Source organism: Falco biarmicus, chromosome 9 (genome assembly GCF_023638135.1).
Source record: "Falco biarmicus isolate bFalBia1 chromosome 9, bFalBia1.pri, whole genome shotgun sequence".
NCBI classification, from domain to species: domain Eukaryota; kingdom Metazoa; phylum Chordata; class Aves; order Falconiformes; family Falconidae; genus Falco; species Falco biarmicus.
Window position 1 is genome coordinate 12,978,878 of NC_079296.1, and position 22,239 is coordinate 13,001,116.

Genomic DNA, 22,239 nt, shown 5'->3' on the forward strand with positions numbered 1-22,239 from the left:
GTGCTAACATCTTAAAGTTGTTTACATCATTAATTTAAAAAGTTATTAGAAGGAATTAGCAACCTAAGCCCCGAGGGTTTTACACTCATTCTGCACTAATGTAAATGGCTCCACAAGGTATATTAGATGTAAGAGTCAGATTCACTACTTTAATACAGAAAACCTACCTCACTGTGGTTTAATATTTTTAGTGCTTCCTTCCCTTGAGAATCTGTCGTACAAAGTCCAAGCTGTTTTTTCTTAAGTTCTTGATTGATTGACTGCAGATCCTTAACCATCAAGAGAAGGTCAGTAACCTAAAAAAACAAAGGAAGAAGTAAAACTGGTAACATCCATACTAGTATGAAAACAAATGATGCTATATAAATCTCCAGCTAAATCTAAACAGCAGAGTTGGAAAACCTGGTTTTCTGCATCTGTTCATGAGGCAATCAAAAACATGATTATATATTTGTGAGTTAGTGTTCAAGAACTCTTAAACTGCAAGACTGTAGTTTCCAGCCATGCTATTAAGTTGAGCTATCAAGTTTCACAACTCAGTAGCAACAAAAAACCTGAGGGCACCTCACACCAACAGGCTGATTTAAGAAACATTTTAGTTCAAGGGAAACCAGCATTGCAGGGAAATAGCAGCATTCAGAAACAACCTCTTCTCCTATCTCAAACACTCTTTATAAGCCACTATCTTTCTGAGTAGTCTCACAAATACAAAATCTGAATGGACAATCACGTTCAAAACTCTTGAACAGACATTACTATCACAGACCCACGTAGTGTATCAAGAAGGTAATGTTTGCAGAAAGTGAAGGCATAAAACCCCTTTTTCAAGTGAGAAATGATTTATAAACGTCTTTTGCTAACGAGTGTCCCTGAACCTACTGAAGGGAATACGTTCCAAGATAAAAGTGGTACAACCCCAGAATGGGACTGGAACACAATCTGGGGCTTTTTTTATTGACACCCGTTCAGTGTAAGGCAAACTTTTTTTCCTTCAGACTACCCACCTCCAGATTGTGAACACCTGCCTACAATTCAGCTGGCCATGAGAAATATAAAAATCCACTTATGTTCAGTCCCAAATGACCATTTTCAAAATAATTCCTTATTAAAAACTGGTGCATGGATCACAGGTCACTGCGCAGGATAAGGAGTCAGAAGAACAAGTATCCAGTGCTGATTTACTGTATGACAATGGTCTGCACATTTAATCTCTGTGAATTTCAGTTCTCCTTACGAAGAACGGAGACAACATTAACTTACCTCAAGGCTATTTCAAAACATGCTATATTTACCAGAAGATTTGCAAGTCCTGAGATGGAGTGTGCTATACAGGCACATAAATTATAGACACCACTGCCATCATCATGATTAATACAGGTGCCGGAAATACATGTCATAGGATACTTAATGCAAAAACTTTTCTTTGGAGTTGGGTATACTTCACGATGACTTAAATATGGCATTGAGTCTGAAACCTGAATCCAGGTGTCTATCATAAAACCTTTGCAGCAAGCTATCTATGTTTCAGCTGATTCTGAAGCTCAATGAAGTGTAACAAAGACTAAATAGTTCATAAAAGGTGGATCTCAAACCACAGAGGCGAGAACTTCAAATCCTTTCAGAACTACTCAACTACACCTAAATAAACCTTTTTGTGAGAAATACAGAAACCATAAACAAAGCAGAATTAAGCCATTAGAAACAGTAAATAATAAAAAAGATCAATACCTTTTTCTTAAGTTCTTCAAGAGACAGATGGTCTACCTGCAGGCTTAAATGATCTTGCTCTCCTAAACAGATACTCATATAAGATGTTTGATCTCCACAGAAAGATAGTGTTTCATCTGTCAAAATAACCAAGGACAGGAATTATTTCAGAAACTATTTGCAGGAAAACACAGCATAAAATGCAAAGACAGGACTTTTTGAGTAAGAACCTATTAGTAAGTCTGTGGGAGGCCAGTTAAAATGTTTCACCCCCAAAAATAAGCTTTCTGTTTATTTGAACACATTCTGTCCTCGTATTTCTTTGTGCTTCTGACATGCTGTATTCTCTGTGGCTGTATTTTCTGTGATTATCAGCACGAGTTGTGAATGCAATTCTGAATTGTAATTTGCATATTTAGCATTACAATTAGATATAATTTTTAGGAAGGATAAGTAAGGCAGGAATAGTTATTATGTTTTAACTAAATTTTTATGAACATGAGCTCAAGATCTCAAAGCGAAAAGCCAGGTTAGACAAAGTTATTGAATTTATCTTGCTTTGGGGTCAAAAGATTGCATTAATTGAATTGAAGATAGCTACTTATTCATTTCCTCTATAACTGCAGGGATGATTTGTTATGTTTCAACAAACACCTGTTCATTTACAATATAGGTGATAGTTAATTCTATAAATACTTCTCATGATATATGCTTTCTCCCTATCTAAAGTAGGAGAAAGAGTCATTCAAATCCTACTCCCAGCTCTGACACTGATCTCGTGGCTGCTGCAAGGAGCCAAAGTTTCACAAATAATCACTAATTCTCAGAACCTTCATCCCTAGCAGCCTCACCCTCAACACAACTGCTCTTGACAACCCAGGAATATCCACAAGACCCATTGGTCTACCCCGGCTGTTCACCATCTCTGTGCTTTTGAGGTTGGAAACTCTGAAATGGCAGAAGCTTACCTTTTGTCACTTATCATAGCTGTCAAGGGAGTGGTGCTAACATTGAAAATCTAGGTTGAAAGGGGTAAGTGAAAAGGCTTTATCATTATTTATATATCCCCTATGGAATAAACCAGAGAGATCTGTATATATGCAATAAACTATATTTAACAATGTCCACTTACGTTATTCTTTTCTATATCTAAGTACATACTAGAAACAGCTCCAAAGAAGTACAATAAAAAAGCTAGAGGATAAGTTATATTTAAAAGCTCTTCTATTTCTGAATTACAAAATAACAAAACCTCTGGCTATTTCTTTCTTTCCCTGCAAATATTTCTTCTGTTAGGAAGAGTCTAGCCATTTCCTGAGACACAAGCTCTTTACCAAAGTATTGTGAAATAATTACACTCCATTGTCAAAAAGTGATCCCATGGCCACAGATTTATTCAAAGCCAGGAATCTCTGACTTCTGCAGAAAACAGTAAATTCTATGGGTACAAAATTGTAGGCAGCTTGAAATGATCACTGCAGTAGAATTGCCACTGAATTACTAACATTTGCTGCATGGAAAAAGAAAAGCTGTCCCTCTGTATATGCCCTCCTGATTGCTCACAGACATTCTGTTACCAATCCCCTGAATAATTTTCAGTGCAGAAAGCTGAAAAGAAGTCTTTTCACACCTTTTTCTACTCTCAAAAGTTTCTTCTCCACCACAGCAAACTGACTGTAATAAAACCAGTTTTCTTTTGTGCAAGATCAAGAAAAGGGATGGGCTACACACGCATACAGACCTTGTCGTTTTTTAATGTCCTTAATCTGATCTTCTAAGACCTTCTGTAGATTCCGATTACCTAAAATGCCTTCCTCTAGTTGTTTTCGCAACATGAAAATGTTGTTTAGCTCCATTTGCAAGCTATTAATACTAAAAAAAAGAAGAAAAAACAACCTTCAAGATTCAAATCAAAACATTATATTGCGTACCTCAGCATCTTTTAGACATCCGGGCTTCCACCAAGAGCCCATTTCACGTTAGCCATCACCATTTTTCATCACACAGTTACATCATTTTGATGCATAAGCACAAACAAATCCCTACAGAGAAAGACAAGACTAACCGTTTACATATACGGCCTTTACTTGCTGTTTCGAGCTGTGCTGCTTGTAAATCAGCTTAAACATGACAGATACATTCTACCAGCCAACTTCTCTGTAATGTTTTTTAAGGAAAATCAGAATTACTAACTTCTGAAAAGTATGCCAGAAAAATATCATTATCACATAATACTGATGGCTCTGCGTACTCCATTGTACAGTGACCATGGAAACTTTGTTCCCTTGCTACAGAACTATACTACATAATCTAATGCTCCACTTAAAAAAAAAAAATTAAATTGTGTTTCATTGAAAGTATGATTCAGACACAATTAACTGTTTTATTTCTCCATTTATCCGACAGTCTGTAAAAAGACCTTTTAAGGTCTAAATTGTCTCGATTATCTCAATGGGGTGTGTAAATGCCAAAACTTACAAATTTTAATTTGTCAGGGTGAATTAATTCTTTAAGCAGCTTTCTTCCGAGGTGGCACTGAAGCTTTTACTTTAGCATCAATCCCTGCCCCTCAAGGCCTCACGGTGTCAGCACCTCCAGCTGTCCCTTGCTAGATCTTCCCCACACCCTTCAACATCAACAGGACAGTTCTGATCAATCCGTAAAAAGTACACTAAGAACTGAAATTGTAATAAAATTAAATAAATTGGATTTAATAGCAAATAACAAGGTGTTACTGAACTGATTGCTTTATTTATTTCCGTATTCACGTCACTCAGAACCTCAGTGTTCTGAGATAAATTACACTGCTGTAGAATTCCCAAATCGATTGCACTAAATGCCAGAAAATTCAGAAATCTTTAAAAAAAATTTAAGTCCCTCTTACAGGAGACTATACAGCTACATACAGTACATTATACTTGCATGAGAATAACAGCATATTGTAGAAACATATTAATTAAAAGGCAGCGTGTCTGAAAAGACTCCCAGTCTGTCAGCTGACAAGCGTACTGTTGTCAAGTGTTTCCTGCACAAGAAACTACTGCTTCAACCAATTCTCCCTTGTTCAAGAGTATCTTTGAAGAGAGAGCTCTCTTAAATGCTCAGTAAAAAAATTAAGAATAAAAACAAACCAACACATTAGTAGAAGCTAAGTGAGCACATTTTTTCCTTCTCATGAGTTAAAGGTTTTATAAGAAAAAGCATTGATTCTCTGCTTGGAGAGACAAGAAATGTCTTGGTCCTGACATCCGGTAGCTTATTCTGAAAAATAAACATCCAGGTTGCTTAAAATATATAATGCCTAAAAGAAGATGTCAGCAAGGAAACAGATGTTTGCCTAAAATCCATGTCACTGCTGATGGCAATTACACAAATGAGGAAGCTGAATTTATCCACAGGGCTTGTTTCTCTGCTCCCCAGAACTTTGGGGGTTCAAACCTTCCTTGATGAGATTTACAGCACATCTCAGCCCACAAAATTATGAGGAGGGGAACTAAGACCACCTGCCTCCAACATCCAACTCTACTGTTAATTCACCGTGCATCCTCTTCAAATCACTGCGTAACATTCACTGCTGTCTGCATCCTGTAACTCCCTATCAAGAAAACAGAACTAACCATCCTGATCCTGCAGAAATTAATTGCAAAACTCCTATTACCCTACTGATTATAACTACAGTTACAATTTTCCTCATTTGAAAGATATTTTAAGAAAAACCAGTATCAGAGCTATGTTACTTTGTAGTCATTATTATGCAGAGCATTGACAATCACCTTACCCACAGAACGTGTTTCAATGTCAGGTCATACCCTCCATATGAAATATTTAAAAAAACTGGCTTCTTCATTTGGTGATAGTTCAACAGCAAAGTCACAAAAGACGTTGGCCTTTTCCCAGAGATAATCCCCATAATCTGACTTCTACCACTATTTCTAAACACCTCCTGAGCTGTGGCCAAGCACAAGATGGCATTACTACTAATGTGCTTAATTCAAATACCTGGGCTCACCTACCCTAGTGCTATTCACTTTACAGTTGCCAAACTATAGTGGTGTCTATAAACCAACTGCAAAATACAAACACACATTCCCACAAAGTTGGCAGTATAAGCCATTGCCTTCAGGCAGGAAGAGTCAGGAGCTAGCTCCCAAATGCTGTCAATACCTAATTAAGACATTTGTAATTATAACAGGAATTTTTTTATAAAACATTTAAATTTATTTTACCTACAGGCTAAGACTTTTCTTTAGTTTATCATAACATCTCCTTCTCAACTGCCAAGCAATAACAAGATACAAAGCAAGCCACTGATTTCTTTCTAAACTGTTGTGTTCTTTGATTTTAAAAGGTTAAAAAACATTTGCTCCTGCCATGCTCCTGAATGCTTTACACTGAAAACATACTATGCAAACATCAATTACTCTGTTTTGTTTAACCTTCCCCAAAATCTTATTGGCTTATGTAATCACCAGAATTCTCAGTGTCACTTTTAAGATAGCCATTATCTGTGGTTTTAGGACTAAACCACGGCAAATCATCCAACGCCCAAAAAGTTCACTATGGTTTGATTTTTCGTCTACATTCCAGCACAGGACACCTAACTCCTGAAAATCTAGCTGCTTACTTTGGTACCTAAAGGGAAGTCTGGCTCATCTGAGATTCCAATCCAAACAAAAATATTTTGAGAAACATTTAAGTAATTTAGATAATATAACCTCACTTATAAAAATATTTCTCCTTTAAGGAGACTACTACACCCAGTTCATGCCTTATGAACAACTGGCTGGTATAAAATAATCATCACTCAAGTTAAGCCGCACCATTTTTCACAACTTCTGATTCCTGCCCTTTGAGTTTAGATTATCTGCCAAAAGAGAAAAAATACTTACCTATCTGATTCTTTGAACGTCTTCACCAGCGTTGAATAAATACTTTGTTCTTTTTTTAAAGCAAGGATCAGCTTTTCATATTCAGCTTCTTTATTTTCCTAAATTAAAACAAGAACATAATAAGATTACAATGTAGTTTTTAAGTTTGCATGTCTACAGTTACATGTATAACTGTGTCCTGAAGACGATGTGAAAGAAACAGAAATCTAAATTTGCTGAACGGGACTGCCCACCTCCAAAGCCCGACATGGATCAGGAAACTATTCACCATACTTAGACCCAGCTATTATTAAAGGAGGCAAACATCGCTTCACTGTTTACCTGCTGTCAGTCACATACCTAACCCGTGGTTCCTCATTTTTATCACAGTCTGAAAAGCTTTCCCCCCAACCCAAGTATCCTCACTTCCAAAGTTTACAACTCAATAAGCCAGGAAAAACCTGGCAGGCAGCTGTGGCAGAGGACGGAGGGAGGGAAGGGAAAGTGGGCAAAACCCAAGCTCCAAGCGCACAGTTTAGAACATTGTCCTAATAGTCCTCTCTGTCTTCTGGACAAAACTACCTTTCTTTGGAGAAGGGGTTTCTGTAAATTCTGTTCCATTCTGAACAAAAAGGACCATATCAAGCCCACAAATAAAGGACGGCCATGGCAGATGCACACTCGTCCAGTCAGCTTTCTGCACAATCAGCTGGGTCACTACAAGCTGCTGCTTTACTCATGCAAAGAAAATCGTTTGCTTGCAGTCTTGCTCACAGAGAGTATACTATTATTATCAGCATAAATCCAGGCTCTTATGCTACATTCTCAGTAAGGATCCACTAATTTCTCAAGACTTTTTTCACTCCAGAACAACCATACAGCCGCTTTTTCAGCAGGAGGCAAAAAATGCAGCTATTTAAAGGACTACTTGCTTGCCCTTATTACATAAAAATATCTAAGATATCAGCCATCTCTAGAAGAGAAAACAACTGGGATATCTATAGCAAATTTAGAAGTATTAATGTCAGGCACATATATTCTGCCTCTGTTTGAGAACAATAGTAAGCCTTGTTGCTTCTCTCAATTTTGTTTTTCGACTGAAAACTGAAAGGAAGAACAAAAATGCCACAGCTAAGGGGGAATGTCAGCTAAGGGAACTCTCATGAGATACTAAATCATTAGTGAACAGATCATTAACAAGGAAGAAATGTACACCCAGGAGTTTTAAGCAGCTGTTATTACTCCAATTGCAATTCCTAAGGAAGGGATAGCAACAAAAATTCAGCTACAGTAGAATCTCGTTAATTCCCACTAATGATAAAAAGACTCTGTTAATTTGAAAAATTCAGTATTCTGCAAAGTAAACAGTACAAAAGCAAGGACAAGTGTTGTTTACTTTTAATTATTTACACTCATACTTCACAGTATGCTAGCAAATATGTTAAATAATATTTTGCAAGTGTAATCAAGTTTTGATGAAATTACTCCCGTTAAGGTAATCTGCATGTTAGATCCTACTGCAGACAGAGTAGCTTCTACCACCTATCGTACAGATTTTTGAAGCAGTGACCTTGCCTTTGTACACGTGCATCATGTTGAGCTACCATCATTCCTAAAGGCACCTGTATTCCAACAAATGTTTCCAGGTTCTAGTGCAATTTATACATTAAATACTACTCTGTATGTGAAATGCAAAATACTGGGCTGCTTATCAAGTTTATTATCTAGATGAGCAGAGGAGAAACACACAGCAGTGGCTTCTGCTGACCGAGTATTGAGAAACACAAAGGCATCAGAGTCCATTAATAAAAAAATCTCACAAAAAAGCCCCAAGTAAGAAAGTCCATCTTACAGTCTGAATTAAGGAGTCTTATCAATGTGTTGGAATCTCAGCCTTTCAAGAAGAGTCACTAAACATAAAATACACAGATTGCAATTTAACTCGGAAAAAGTTTGATCACAATGACACTGATCAATGACGTAGAAAGCAACAGGAAGAAATAAATCTTTTGACTTAATTTAGTTGGTTAACAGTCTGCTAAAAGTTCTAGTGAACTCTTCCATATGTCTGATAAAGCCTTGCAATTATTACTGAAGACACTACAAAACTATACCCTAATTAAAAGCTCTTTTTGAAGCACTGGCAAAGTAACGTCACTCTGAAGAGTTTACAGTACACAAATTAGATAACAGTTGTCAACAATTGTTCAAGGTCTATGACTGCTGTATTAACAAAGCAATATTATACACAGAACCATGCTCTGGTTTCCTATGCTTCTTTTAGAATTCACATGTTAATTTAGTTCTACATTTGCATGAAAATCTCAGTAAGCTCATGAAATCCTCCCAGCTCTCTTTTTTTCCAGCATAACAGGAGACATGAGCTGTTTCTTAATTCCAAATGTCACAGACTATACACAAATTATTAAATTACAAATTCAACTAGCTGGGTAGAGGTTAGCAAAATCATGGAGGAGTGTTCTTGATTTTTCACAATCTTCCATGAATAATAAGGGCAAGAAGATACAGCATGAACTTTTTTTTTTTTTTTCAATATTACTGTCATTTCTAAATAAAGCGTAGGAGTGAATTATTCCAATCAACTCCCCAACGGTACACAAAACATAAGGCAGCTCTGTAACTTAAATAGACCGTAATGCTGTGGGAGTTAATGAAACATTAAACCTCTTGACACATGGTGTGAGGGAAAATGTGTTAGAGGAGATAGCTGCAAGACATCCAGGACCATATTGCAGTGAAAGATTTATATTCCCATGAAAGGAGGCAATCTAATACATTAAAGTCTATATTTAAGTCTGAAATACTATTGCTAAGCAGCAGTGGTGGAAAACATAACTTATTTTCATTAAAGGTTTCTCAGATTGTAAGCCATGAAAGTAAAAGGTTTATACCTCCACAATAAATAACTTATTGGCAACATCACAAGAATATCCAGTTGCCTCACTGAATACTCTCTTGCTTACAACCATCAGGATCATTTCAAAATCTCTGAAGGTTGGAGGATGAATGACTGAGAGAAGGCCATAACCTGCACTTCATCACTGGTTCATCCATCCATCCACCAGTTCCAGAATTAGGTAATTTCTTCTAAGACCGCAGTAAACTTTATGTATGGCCTACTGTAAATGAAACAATCACTAATAAGATTAAAATTGTTACAGGCCATTGAGTCATGTATCTAAAGACAAAAATTACTACAGGAAAAGACTTTGTTGGTGACTTTTAGAAGATGTCATCTCTACCGCAGAAAATGTCACGAAGCTGTTGGCTCCAAGGAACTTATGGCCTCCCTTGGCAATATGTGAGGCAAGACTACTGGACTATACACAGATCGCCAAATATCACTCCATCAGGTTGACTCCTTTACGATGAAATTTCTGCTAATATAGAAATGGTGAGACACACCAGCCACATCCATTCCCATCGCTAGGCCATGCTCAGTGTCACAGGTAAAGCATCGTGTTTAAAGTGTGTGAAGACATAGATATTGCCAAAAAGATTGTTGTTTTCAGCTATAAGCTAATCTCATCAAATCAGAAATTGAACTATCACCCTGTTTATGTGTCCACAACATCAACTTCAAGAGACTGAAAGCAACAACTACAATGCACTGATCACTATTTAATAGACAGGACATTTGTATTAAAAAAAAAAGTCAACTACATCCCGACAACTCAGCAACAATGTGCACACTGCATCCATTTCAGCAGCTAAGACATATCTGCAGCACTGCAACAATTACTCTAATTCCCATTCTCACAACACCCACCAACTGCAGTGCTCTGCCTACAGGAACTTCCATGCATCGACTATAATTTCTCAGCTGCAGCAAATTACATCACAACTGTATGCACACAGTATTCTTCAGTTCCCTGATTGCATAGTATTAACTCCCTAAATACAGGAGTAATTATAACCAGAGTCAAATAATGTGTGGATCATACAGGAATTAGGAAGTGACTTGTGTCTGCAGAAACACCAGATCTCCTTGCAGTGTATCAGCTAACCATTTCCTACTTCACCTCAAGTGGTATATAACCTCCCCCACCCAAAACCTGACACCACAGAGAGGCTACATAACAGCAAACCAAAGAATTTTTTTTTACATTGAGAGAAATTACTTCAGAATTAAAACTCCTGTCACTGTGTCCCCTTAGTGCAGCAGACACTGTGTGCAAGATTACACATCCAACACAACAGAACCCAGAAGCACAGCTCAAGGACTAAGCAATAGCCACTTTTCTCAATTTTGCTGTTTTTCTCAGTAATAAAACGAATCACAAAGGTCTAAAAATCTGTGTTAGAAATATACTTACCTAACAAATGCTCCCACAAAAAAAGCTTTGTCAGTACAGGAGTATGCGCAGTAAGCACAAAACCAACTAAAGTTTCCAAAAAATTACATTGACTCTGTTGCATTTCTAAATTCCTTGGCTGTAAAACGTATTTCATTCTAAAACTTCATAGATACCAGAGTAAGCAGTTGCATGACTACCCTGATTATCAGTGCCCTCACACTCTCTCTCTCTCTCTCTAGCCCATGACAGTGGCTCAAGAATCCAAACTCTAATTAGAAACTGTCATTTATCTTCCCTGGCCTGGCCAAGGCACCCAGCAGAGCTCTGGATGTTGGTTGCTTTAAAATTTATCGTTACATTAAAATAAAGTAAAGAGGTATGATGAAAGAGAGAAAGTTCTAAAGTTCTGCATCTCTCAGTTCAGTTTCTTCAACTTTAAAGATCAGCGAGGCTAGAAGAGTTTGGTTTCTGTTCTCTCTGGTGGGGAGGATCCAGCTGTGCGTTTGTTGAGAGTTGGTGCAGCACTGTAAAGTCATCAAAGAGTCCACGGCAGCCAATGAGAGCAGAGCTCTGGATAATCTCTGTTCAAAAACTTATGATTAATATGCCGAACTAGGCTCTTTCAGGAGCTATCTTACTCAGAGGTTGAGCTGAGAGGACAATGGGTTGTGATTAGGTATTGTTCACAATCACTAAGTGAACCAGCACTAGAGAATAGACTGTGATTAGAAGGTGGGTACTGGGTCATTACCATGCACGGCTTCGCCTGTCACTGTCCTCTCTCCTGGTTATACACCGGCATCAGAAGCGGGGCGTACAGCGACGAGTTAGTGTTTGATTTTCATTAGTTCTGTATCATTTTCCATCACTCTTGGGTCCCTTTGTGACAGAAGTTACATGTGTGCACTGCAGTTTGTTTTACAGAGGTAGAATTTCTACTCAACCTTTCACAGACTTTATTTTCTCTGCATGTATATTCATATGTACTTTGACATACTCGGCACTGGTACCCTGGGCAGTGATGCAGCTCCTTTACTTTGAGCTTGTCATATAACCTGTGACTCAACACATCCTTGCATCGACCTTGTTTAATAACAGTGCCCCTAACATATTAAGCATGTCCTCGCCAGTGTTTTCAGAATGTGACGCAAGACATAGCACTTATTTTTCCTTTGCCGTTGGCTCACTTTACTTTAAATTTCCTTGAGAAAACCTCACTAATGACTGATACATTATTAAAGAAACGAAATAGCTTTCTCCATCACTAGTATGTACTAATCTAACCCTTTTTACTTTGCCTGATGCTTTTGCAAACCTTAACAGACTAGGCTAAAAACAGCGCAAAAAAAAGACAAGAAATATTATCTTCAAAAGCAGCTTACTTGTTTAATAATCTGTACACAATAATAAAAAATGCACTGATAGTCAGCAAGTGATGCAAAAATTTCTTAACAATACCTGACTTTTTTTTGCTAGAATGGAAGTGGGTGGTAAAGGGGGAAGGAACTAAGACTTATCTTAAGACTTTGAATTTTGACTTCTGATTGCAGGTACTAACAAGTCTTTTCAATTTGTAGCATCAGGTAAGATAATGCGCACGTAGTGTCGTCCACCCTTTTTAATACATATGTACATACACACGCACATACAGTACCACTTCCTTTCTTCCTTGCTTTAAAGTAGTTTTCCTCTTGCCCTAGACATATCTTCACTCCTACCTATATTTTTTATCCTCACACTCTAGTTATCTCCTGTGGTCACTAGATCTATGCGATCTTTCCCCTTACCTATCAGAAGCACACAAACCCTCCTCTGCACCTCTCTTCAGAAGCACAGATACCCTCCACTCAGGGAAACGCATCTGCCCTAATTACCACAGAACTCTTACCTCTTTACAGCAGGCAAAACATTTTACACACTTTCTGAGAGTAAAGAGTTTAGCGACACCATATAAAAGTATCAGAGCACAATACTATAAACTCTTACGATGCCAGATCTATACCACTGCAATCATACAAATCATAGGACAGTATTATTAATAAATAGACTGTTATCTTTTAATGATACAGAACATTTTGACATGGTACTATTATGAAGGAAAAACAAGCCCTTGCTATGTGGGTGAATTATGACATGTATGAGTCCACACACTTTGAGCCAAAGCCAAAATTCTCTTCACTCTGAAGGGAGGTATTTATCTGCAAATGATCAGAGTTATGAAAAACTCACCTCTAACTCCCTGACTATCTCGATGATTGACTGTTGAGACTGTGCAGCACATCTTTCCTTTACTAAGCCCTCATTTTTCAGTTCAAGTTCTTCATTGGCTCTTAGAAGGTTCTTGTACTTATTCAGGAGCTCCTGCAATTCTGCATCCTTTTCTTTAACTGTTCCATCAAGTTTCTAACAAAAGAAAATAATGAAACAGTTTTTAAAAAATTACTCTGGTTTTATATTGCAAAACAGACAAATAAAATGCAGGAGAATATCCAAGGATGATCCGGCACATGCTCTTTACATACCTCACAAAAGAAGAGCTCACTTTAACATAACAGAAGCAAAAAAAAGACGGAACAGAAGCTTTCCCAGCTATCCAGTCTTTTAACTATTAAAAAATAAGCCAAGGCATGCACCTTGGTCTCCAGGTATAGAGCAACCTCACCTAACAGTCTTTGGTTGAATACCATCAGTACTTTTCAGGGTTATACCTCCAGGTGTAAAAAAACTGAGCAGGGGTCTGTTAACATTCAGGCAGCTCCCTTCTCATATAAGTCATTTTGAATGGGGTCCAAAAAAAGAAGATAAAATATTTCAGTACCTATACCTATTCCTCAGCTTCTGGTTTCTGTACAATAAACTGAAAATCATAAGCACTTCAGAGCTTTTAAAGTATCTTACCACAACAGTGAAAATTCTACAGAAGTATTAGTAAACCTGTCGTCTCCCTCTGTCCACACACTTCATAAAACCCTAACAAGAAATCTTGAATGTCTCACACACTATAATTATATGTCTGTTCTGCAAACACAGTATTATAAAAAGTGAAGGATTATCATCAAAATCAACAGTCGTTCTAAACACAAATGAGATTTTGTAATAATACCTCATACAAAATCGAATTATAATTTTCCATTTTTCACTTCACCTGAAGTCTACTCACCTGAACCTGCAGATCCTTTTGATTGACATTGTCTGTTAGTCGTTTGATAACTAGTTCTTGGCTCTGAAACTTCTGATTGCTTTCACTCAAAAGAATATTATAATGATGTTCAACTGCTTTTTCTTTCTCGGTCATTTCACCATGTAATTTCTCTAGTTGATTTCTAAGGTCCTGGAAAAAAGACCAAACCTGAATATTTAGCAAGTCAACTTTAATAAAACTTTCAGACTAACAACCCACATTATTAGCTTAACTCTCCCTCGCTTTAAATTACTCGTATCACTGAATAGTCTGGAGAATGTATTTAAGCCAGTATCTTTCTCTTGGCATCAATGAACACAAAGAAAGAAAACTTTTAGATGAGGTGTCAGCATTGCCTTCTAAAAATCTAGGTTGTTACTGTTTAAATGCTTTTCATAGAGAACGACTGGACTCCAAGACAGTTGGAATATCATGCATGTAGACGCTGTCGCTGTCAGAATGAGCACTCACTTCTGAGTCAATTTACTCCCTTGCTAGAAATAGGAGAAAATTGGTTACGGGTGATTCAGTTTGTTATTTGCTCTTTTTCTCATCACACCATGAAAATTCTTGCACTAACGTTGTCTTATTAGTTACTTTTGCATCAAACAAAAGGTCAGAAATGTTAAAACATTTTCTTTTGACAAAAGCACAAACTTCAAATGGCCAATCAGGTCAGTCTCATGATTAGAAGTCATGAACAGAACTTGATCTTGATTCTGGCTCTGTTCGTTACTTCCTACAGCTCTAACATTAGTTGCATCACCTCCACATCTTAGTTCTCCATCAGAGAAACATATACTTCTTGTCCATTTTGCTTCTAAAACACAGGAACAATCTCTTTCAATAGCCTCATGCAGTAGCAAGTCCAAGGACTCCAAGATTTCTTATGACCAACATGGACTACTGCAACGTAAACCAGTATCTCCTAGTCTGCAGGTCACACACTTAATGCACACAACAATTACAGATTTTTCCTCTGCATTCCTACAGATCTTGTTCCACTTCATTAAATCCACCATTGGAAAATGTAGCTATCTATGGGGTTTCAAAGTCTGACCACCTGATATAGCCTTGGGTTCCCAGCAATAGCATCAAACGATTCCTATTCCTTACATCTTGCTACGAACTGGGACCATCACTAAATTGATGGAAATAGGTATGAAATTATTAACATGTAATTAATAGTCAGTTCCCAGTTACAGACTGGAAAAAAAGCAAGAACACAGGGCAGTAGAAAAATCCATGACGTGGCTTCTCTGTCCTTCCACCTTCTTTCCCACCACCACTTTTGTGTCACTTCAAACCTTTCTGCTGATTTGTCAGAAGTTTCAATACCACCAACCGAAGGAGGCATAGTCTGCATATACACTAGCCTCATTTTATAAGCTTTTACTCTGCAAGAAGATCCAGAGCATTTACTGCATGGATTGTGTGGAAAAAGAGAAGTAAAAAAGTGTAACAAAGGAACTGCCGTCTAAAATTAAACAATTAAAACTTACAGAAGACTTTATACTATCTAAACTTCTCCTCAGACCTAAAGAACCGGGTAACACAGCCTACATCTTAAAACAAATGTTTTCCATTTATTCCCAAAAAGGGCCATTTGTGAAGTATCATAAGCCCTTTAAATAGTTTTACACATATGGTAGTCACCTATAAACTTTACATTTACCTCCACTGGGATTTAAAATTCAATAGTTGTTTCTTATTCTAAGTACAAAGAAATAGTACTAGTGACACTTTAATTGCAATCTCTTTACAAACTGTTTTATGTCCTTTCCTTGACTTAATTACCTTGCTTCATGCAGGTTCACATCAAATCCTTAACATCATTTTACTGCTTCAGTGTTTTACTTCTGTTTATTTTGCACATTAAATACAAATTGTCATTTACAATGCCTTTTGGTTTACTTGCTTAATTTTAGCTTCATTACCAGGATTCTGCTAAGAAATCCCTAATAGCTCCCCAAAACCCTCAAACGTTACTCAGTTTCAAAGAATGATTAAGTTTAGACCTTCAGTTCTGCAAACTAATAACACACATTTTTTTCAGGACCAAAAGAACTACTTGCTTGACTAAGAACACTGAAGAACTGCAGAATCAGGTCCAAGTTTTGCCTATATACACAAGTTCTCAAATATGTTTATATTTATAGTTAATAATTAGGAAGAAATAGAAACTGCAGTGTAGCACAGCTCTTTCAGAAGGAGTGTAAGGTCTGATAACTGCAAAGTCTTTTGGCTTCGAGTTATGGAGCTCTTCAAGTGGGTCACTTTAAGCCCATTCATATACAACATGCAAAGTGGAAGCAAAGGATCACCTGCAGTGTTACGATTTTCACTGCATTGCAAAGTTCACTCCCCAGCTCTCTATTCTTATATTGGTTTTATATCATCACATCACTGAGAGGCTTTAAGTGAATACGTGACCTGCCAGATAGCTAGCAGTTTAGATAACTAAACCTCAAAAGAACATTTGTGACCTGTCCTATAACTTCAAGTGACCAATACTCTGTGGCTTCTCTTTATGAAAACCATAAACGGCTTTAAGAAGATTACAGGCACGCACAGATAGAAAAGATGCTGCCGCAATAACAGTGCTACACCCCCTGTTATCTAATCTCAGTTGTCTTGACTTGTCAGGTACAGAAACCATGCCTCAGCCTTTAAAGCAGCAAAAAATATGTTACAGCTGGGTTTATGGAAAGGGGTGGACTGACAAGGCATACAATTGTGAAAAAAGAAAAAAACCTGCAAGAGACTTGCAATTTGCAGATACCCTGCCTCTACTATTTCTGCCTGCAGGGTTCCCTAAATCCTTCCCAAAACAAGCTAGAGTTGAGACTGAAAATTATCTTCTTTGCATGAGCTAGAATTCTGTAAAACACAAAACTATCCATCACTATAGCAGCTTGCTTGAACTCATTGACCACTCAAATTGTCTGGGAGAAAATCTATTGGTTTCTATACATCGAGTTGCAAGGATAATATAGTACCCTACAGCTCTCAGAGCATAAACTTTGCAATTCCCTCTGCCAACCTTTTTTGCCAAGAGACTTTCCTATGATTAATGACAGCTGAACTAAGAAAAATGAATGTGAAACACTACAATATAGAAGACCAGAGCAGATGCCTCCCCCTCCCTGTCAGACAGGAAACAGGTAGGTGAATAATTAAGTTGTGAAGCTCCAAAACCTCCCTCTTAGGCTAAACTACAGGTAGAAAAACTAAATAATAAATTATGTGTAATGAGTTACTCTGCATTTCCCCAACCAACTGATCAAATATGAATACCTAGTAAATAGACTCTAATTGTCTGCATTAGGTCTGGAGAGAGAATGGATACTTGAAGTGTTTAATCATGTAAATTTGAACAAACTCTTCGATCAAGCAGCACTGAATCTGTTAATAGACACAGTACCATGGTGGACACAAGCAATGTTAAGGAAGAGTTGATGTTTATTCCTTGTCAGTTGTATGTAAGAATATACGCTTCCAGATTCTTGTTTCAAAGAGCTTAAAATGATGCTGAACTACTGCTTAACAGCAGCTTCTGGAAAGTACAGAACTGAAAGAGTTCTTGCTTTTAAAGCTGACTTAGTAAAACGCCAGGGCACCTGCCCACCCTAGAGGCAGGGACATTGTTCAAGAACATCTACACATATTGCCCCAGAAGACTCCTAATACTAGGAACAGTCTGCAACGTGGACAATCAGCTCACATGTAGCAGTCTTAATTAGTTTAACCTTCTTCCATGCCAGGACAGCAATGCCCAGATCACATCCAGATAAACTGGGTTTACAACAGGGCAGAAGTACTTTTCCTGGATCTCGAAGGTTTTTTAGAAAACTGATATATGCAAGAATTTGGATTATCCCAATTAGTTTATGAAAAGCATTTGAAAATTTCCCCGTAACCAAGTTAAGAGCTAAGACAGCAGTACATTACTGATGTTTAGGGCATTTTCTACAGTTTACACATATTCTTGCTGGTTTTATTCTAACAAAATAGACCCACTGATAAATAGGTATCTTGGAGCATAAATAGAAAAGAATTTTTAAGGTTGTCTCATAAAAAGTTTGTAACAGATCACTGAAGTGATTTTCTATTTGTCAAAGAGCAAAATATCACAGCATATTTTTTACTCCCACATATCTACTACTTAATGGGCAACATTTCACAGGCGATGTTGCTATATCCAAATGTACTAGCAACTCTGAAATTGAAGCAGCTGTTCTGCAAGGAGTAGGAAATAGGTTAGGGATATAATTTTTATAAGACTGCTCATCTTTTGGCAGGAATGCTTTTCCCCAAGGACCTAGTCATTTACATGAAAAACTTGGACATAATGGAGTCAAATAGGCTTCTGTAATACAAGTAACTTTGAATACCCTGGCAACTCCCTACTCAGTCCTATTTTTCTTGTCTTTCCTACACAGAATTATATTCTAGCTCCCCTGAAAGATGAAAAAACTTCTGAATAGAGAAGACAGTTCACTATGAAACACTTTAAATCAATAAAATACGTTCTTTGTGGCTGTTTTACTGACAGGAGCAATCTGTGTTTTCTCTCCTTAACCTCAACACCCTGAAGAAATTTCAAAGCACACCAAAGATAGAGACTTTGTGATGGCAGTCTAACCACAGTTGACAATCAACTAAAAATGCAAGTTAAATTGAGGGCAGAAGGGGAGAACTTATTTGTTTGTAGGTAAAGACAGCCCTCTCCTGGTTTTCAGCAATATTGCAGGAGCAGCATTGCCCATGTACACCTGCTTTATTAAGATCCTTATTTAATAATTGAACTAAAACATCCACTGAATAAAGACAAGCTCATTTAGTCTTTTATGTAATTTAATATAGCAGGAGGCTAATCTCTAATGAAAAAGGACCAGACTCTGCATGCAGGCAAGACTCTTGTTATGCAAATACTGCCCTAATGCAATGGTAAGACGACTTCAGAAAAATCCGTATGCCAAGACATACATACGTTGAGAATTATGTTTTATGGCAAACACTCAGCAGAAGGTGCATCTTTTTTTCAAAGGAAAAAAGAAAAAGAAGAAACCTAATCATTCACTTTGTTGCATGAGCTGTGTATGCTGGGAGCAGAAGTGCTTATCAAAACACCTACAGCAAGGTAAAAAACCCTAAACAGAGTATGAAGCAAGCAAAATGAATGAACAGATACAGCATATCATTTTTATGTTAAATTGTGATCAACTAATGCTGTGCTTTGGTAATTTTACAAGCAGAAAGTATTAAATTTACAGCCTTTACAGTGACCCTGCTATGACAGCTAAAAGCAAGCTGAAGTTTGGCTTAACGTTGCAACAACTGTCTACTTACTCCTGTTCCGCATTAGAACTTAGAAAAAAGTATAATTAATGCAATTTAAGATACTGTATAGACCTGTAACAAGACAAATACAGCAGAAATATAAAACGTACATTGTTGTGCATGTTTAGGTTCTCTCATCAGAAAAACTGAAACCAACAGTAACCATTACTTATAAAGGTTAATGATTCTTTCTAGGACCTAAGTAAGTATCAAAATTATATTTCTTCTCAAATATTTTTCTGTGCAGACCACGTGCCAGAATTTTCCTCAATTGTCTTGTCCACATCATTTTGAACACTGGCTTTAGGCAAATGTATTTACCTTTCCAAAAGTTATTTTAATTAAAAAACTAAATTTGTTAGAGAAGGACATGCTAGAAGTGCTAAACTATTGTTAAACTTAATGAAATAAAGAAGCGATAATAACATTAATGGTTTTGTCACTTCTGCTCTTCTGTAGTTGTGCTTCATCCAGCTCCTTCTCCATTTTCTCTCTTTCTAAATTCAAATCATTTAGCTCTTGATCGGTCCTTTTAATCCTCCTTTGTAGTTTACGATTCTCAGCATCCTTTGTAAGGTTTTCTGAACGCAGCTCTGCTAAGAGGGTCTCTTTTTCCATCAAGAGAGCTTGATAATCCGCAGCACCCTGAAACAAAGCAGCGTTCAAGTTCTATAAGCGTATTTTGTAGGGACTGGAAGTCTTTATTGCTGTTGCATCCAAACCCAGTCCCCCGCACTTCTTTCCAGTACTTCAAAATGTGCAAAATTACAGTGAAGTCACAAGTTACTTGCAACAGGGAGAACATTAGCTGAGAATTTTCAGTGTAATGTAACACAACTTTCAATGACATCCAGTGCAGGGTAACAGTCTTAGATGCCCAAGAATTAGACAAAAAGTTAGACTGCAAAGGAGTCCATAGTGCAAATGAGATCATAGTAGTATTATTATTGGTTCCCAAAGCTCTTACTATATTCTACTTTTGGGTCAGTCTGAATCCAGAGTAGGTCAAGTAGTTACCAAGTCACAGGCATATTTTTTATATGAAATACCAAGTCTGATTTGTGTTCTTCCCCATCACATACTGTTACAACTGGCCTTCAAGTTCACAACAGATGAAAGGAGTAGTGGGCTATGCAGCATGATCTACTCACACAGAACTGCCTTCAACTCAAGTTTGTAGCTAAGTAGCAGAGTAATGAGGAGAAGGGCTTGCTCTGTCACCCACCATGCAATATGGATTCTGTGGACAGGAGGGATTAGTTGCACACTTTTTAAACCTTGACCTTTTCAAAAATAATCAAGCTTTTATTAAAATGAAAGGGTTACAATTAGAGTAATATTTAAAAGCAGGACTTTCACAGTATGAAAAAGCAAACATAAGCCACAGATTCACACACAGGCCAAAATGACCTAAAGAAGAAATAGGATATACTTTTCTCAATAGAGCACACTTAAAATTTAGGCTTAAGTGAAATAAATGGCTTTTGAAGAAATGGAGGTGCTCTGTGAGAACTAAACATTACTACTCTATTAGACTCCATAACCAAAAACCAGTAGAGTTTGTTACAGAAGTTTCAGCTGCATGTACGTCGGAGGCAAGTGTATCAACCTCTTCCATTCCTGCTGAGCTAAGAGACCAAGTGGATGAACAAGCATCATAATGGAAGATTCATCACTGCCTCTGATCAGTATTAGTTTTACCAGACTTAGTTTTAGATGAGTTTGAAATAGTGACAAGACATCATCTATTTTAGTATCAAATTCTTACTTTCTCCCATTTTACATTTTAAGACCTTTATAATGCATGTTACCATCATAAAGTCCTCTCTCCTCCACACACGAAGGCATGACTAAATCACATTTTCACAATCAACATTCCACTATTTTATAAATAGTGGTTTCACTTTCATTTATTACACAAATAAATCCAAACAAATGTCTCATATCCAGCTCAACTCTGCTAACATCAAGCCTGTGCTGCTACCATACTTTTGGAAGAAAAACCAAAACATTCTTAGGTCAAAGAAAGGTAGATATCATCGTAGCTCCACAACTATTTGTGTCTTTATTTTTAACTCACTTTACTTTTACACATTTCTCCCTTAATAATCCTCCATTGTTATAGAAGAAAAACCTCAAGAAACAAGAAAAAAAATGTCAGATTACTTAAAGCTATCATTTAAATAATTTCATTTAGGAATTTTGTTGAAGTAAGAAAAATTAAACATTTTCAACAATATTTTCAACTGCTTTCCATTCCTCTACTTAGAAAGACATAAAGCACTACCACTATGTGGAATTATGGGGAAGGGGGAGCACAGATAGGGGAAGCCACACTAATTGCTCACTTCTTACCTTGAATTTTTGGATGTGTGCTTTGTGAGTTGCCTCTCTTGCCTTAGCCAATGAAGCTCTTAGATCTTCAATTTCAGAACCAAGCTCCTCATTCTTTAAGTAAAGTAAAATGAATACTATGTAGAAAGAGTTATTTCCAAGGGATGGTGATTCAATAATAACTACCCCATCTCATCATCCAACTACACAAAACAAGTACTTTAAAGAAAACACCAAATATATCATAATAGAATTTCTATCAAGAAATTCTTATTCTCATACAACACTCACTAGACTGCCTGTCACTCAAGTTAAATATTTCACATTCTTCCACAAAATCTGGGTTTGAGCTGACATTGACCTCTTCTATTTTTGGTGTCTTACAACAGCTCCACTTACTCAACAACATACAACACTTCTCATACCTTTTAAAGTGGTGCTCAGAACTGACAAAAAAAAAAAACCATCAGTGTGCAACTGAAAACAT

The 22,239-nt window shown here is 37.1% G+C and overlaps 1 protein-coding gene across 6 annotated transcripts in view; it reads right to left on the reverse strand.

The window, feature by feature from the left end:
* CDK5RAP2 (CDK5 regulatory subunit associated protein 2) overlaps nt 1–22,239 on the reverse strand; it is an 83,336-nt gene that overhangs the window by 44,022 nt on the left and 17,075 nt on the right. For all 6 annotated transcript variants that reach the window (XM_056350805.1, XM_056350810.1, XM_056350804.1 and 3 more), the window contains 8 exons: nt 21,774–21,866; nt 19,845–20,063; nt 14,055–14,225; nt 13,124–13,297; nt 6,597–6,694; nt 3,449–3,579; nt 1,729–1,844; nt 168–296 (listed from right to left, as the gene is read on the reverse strand). In XM_056350805.1, coding sequence (XP_056206780.1) covers nt 168–296; nt 1,729–1,844; nt 3,449–3,579; nt 6,597–6,694; nt 13,124–13,297; nt 14,055–14,225; nt 19,845–20,063; nt 21,774–21,866 — 1,131 coding nt within the window. The remainder of the gene's footprint in view (nt 1–167; nt 297–1,728; nt 1,845–3,448; nt 3,580–6,596; nt 6,695–13,123; nt 13,298–14,054; nt 14,226–19,844; nt 20,064–21,773; nt 21,867–22,239) is intronic.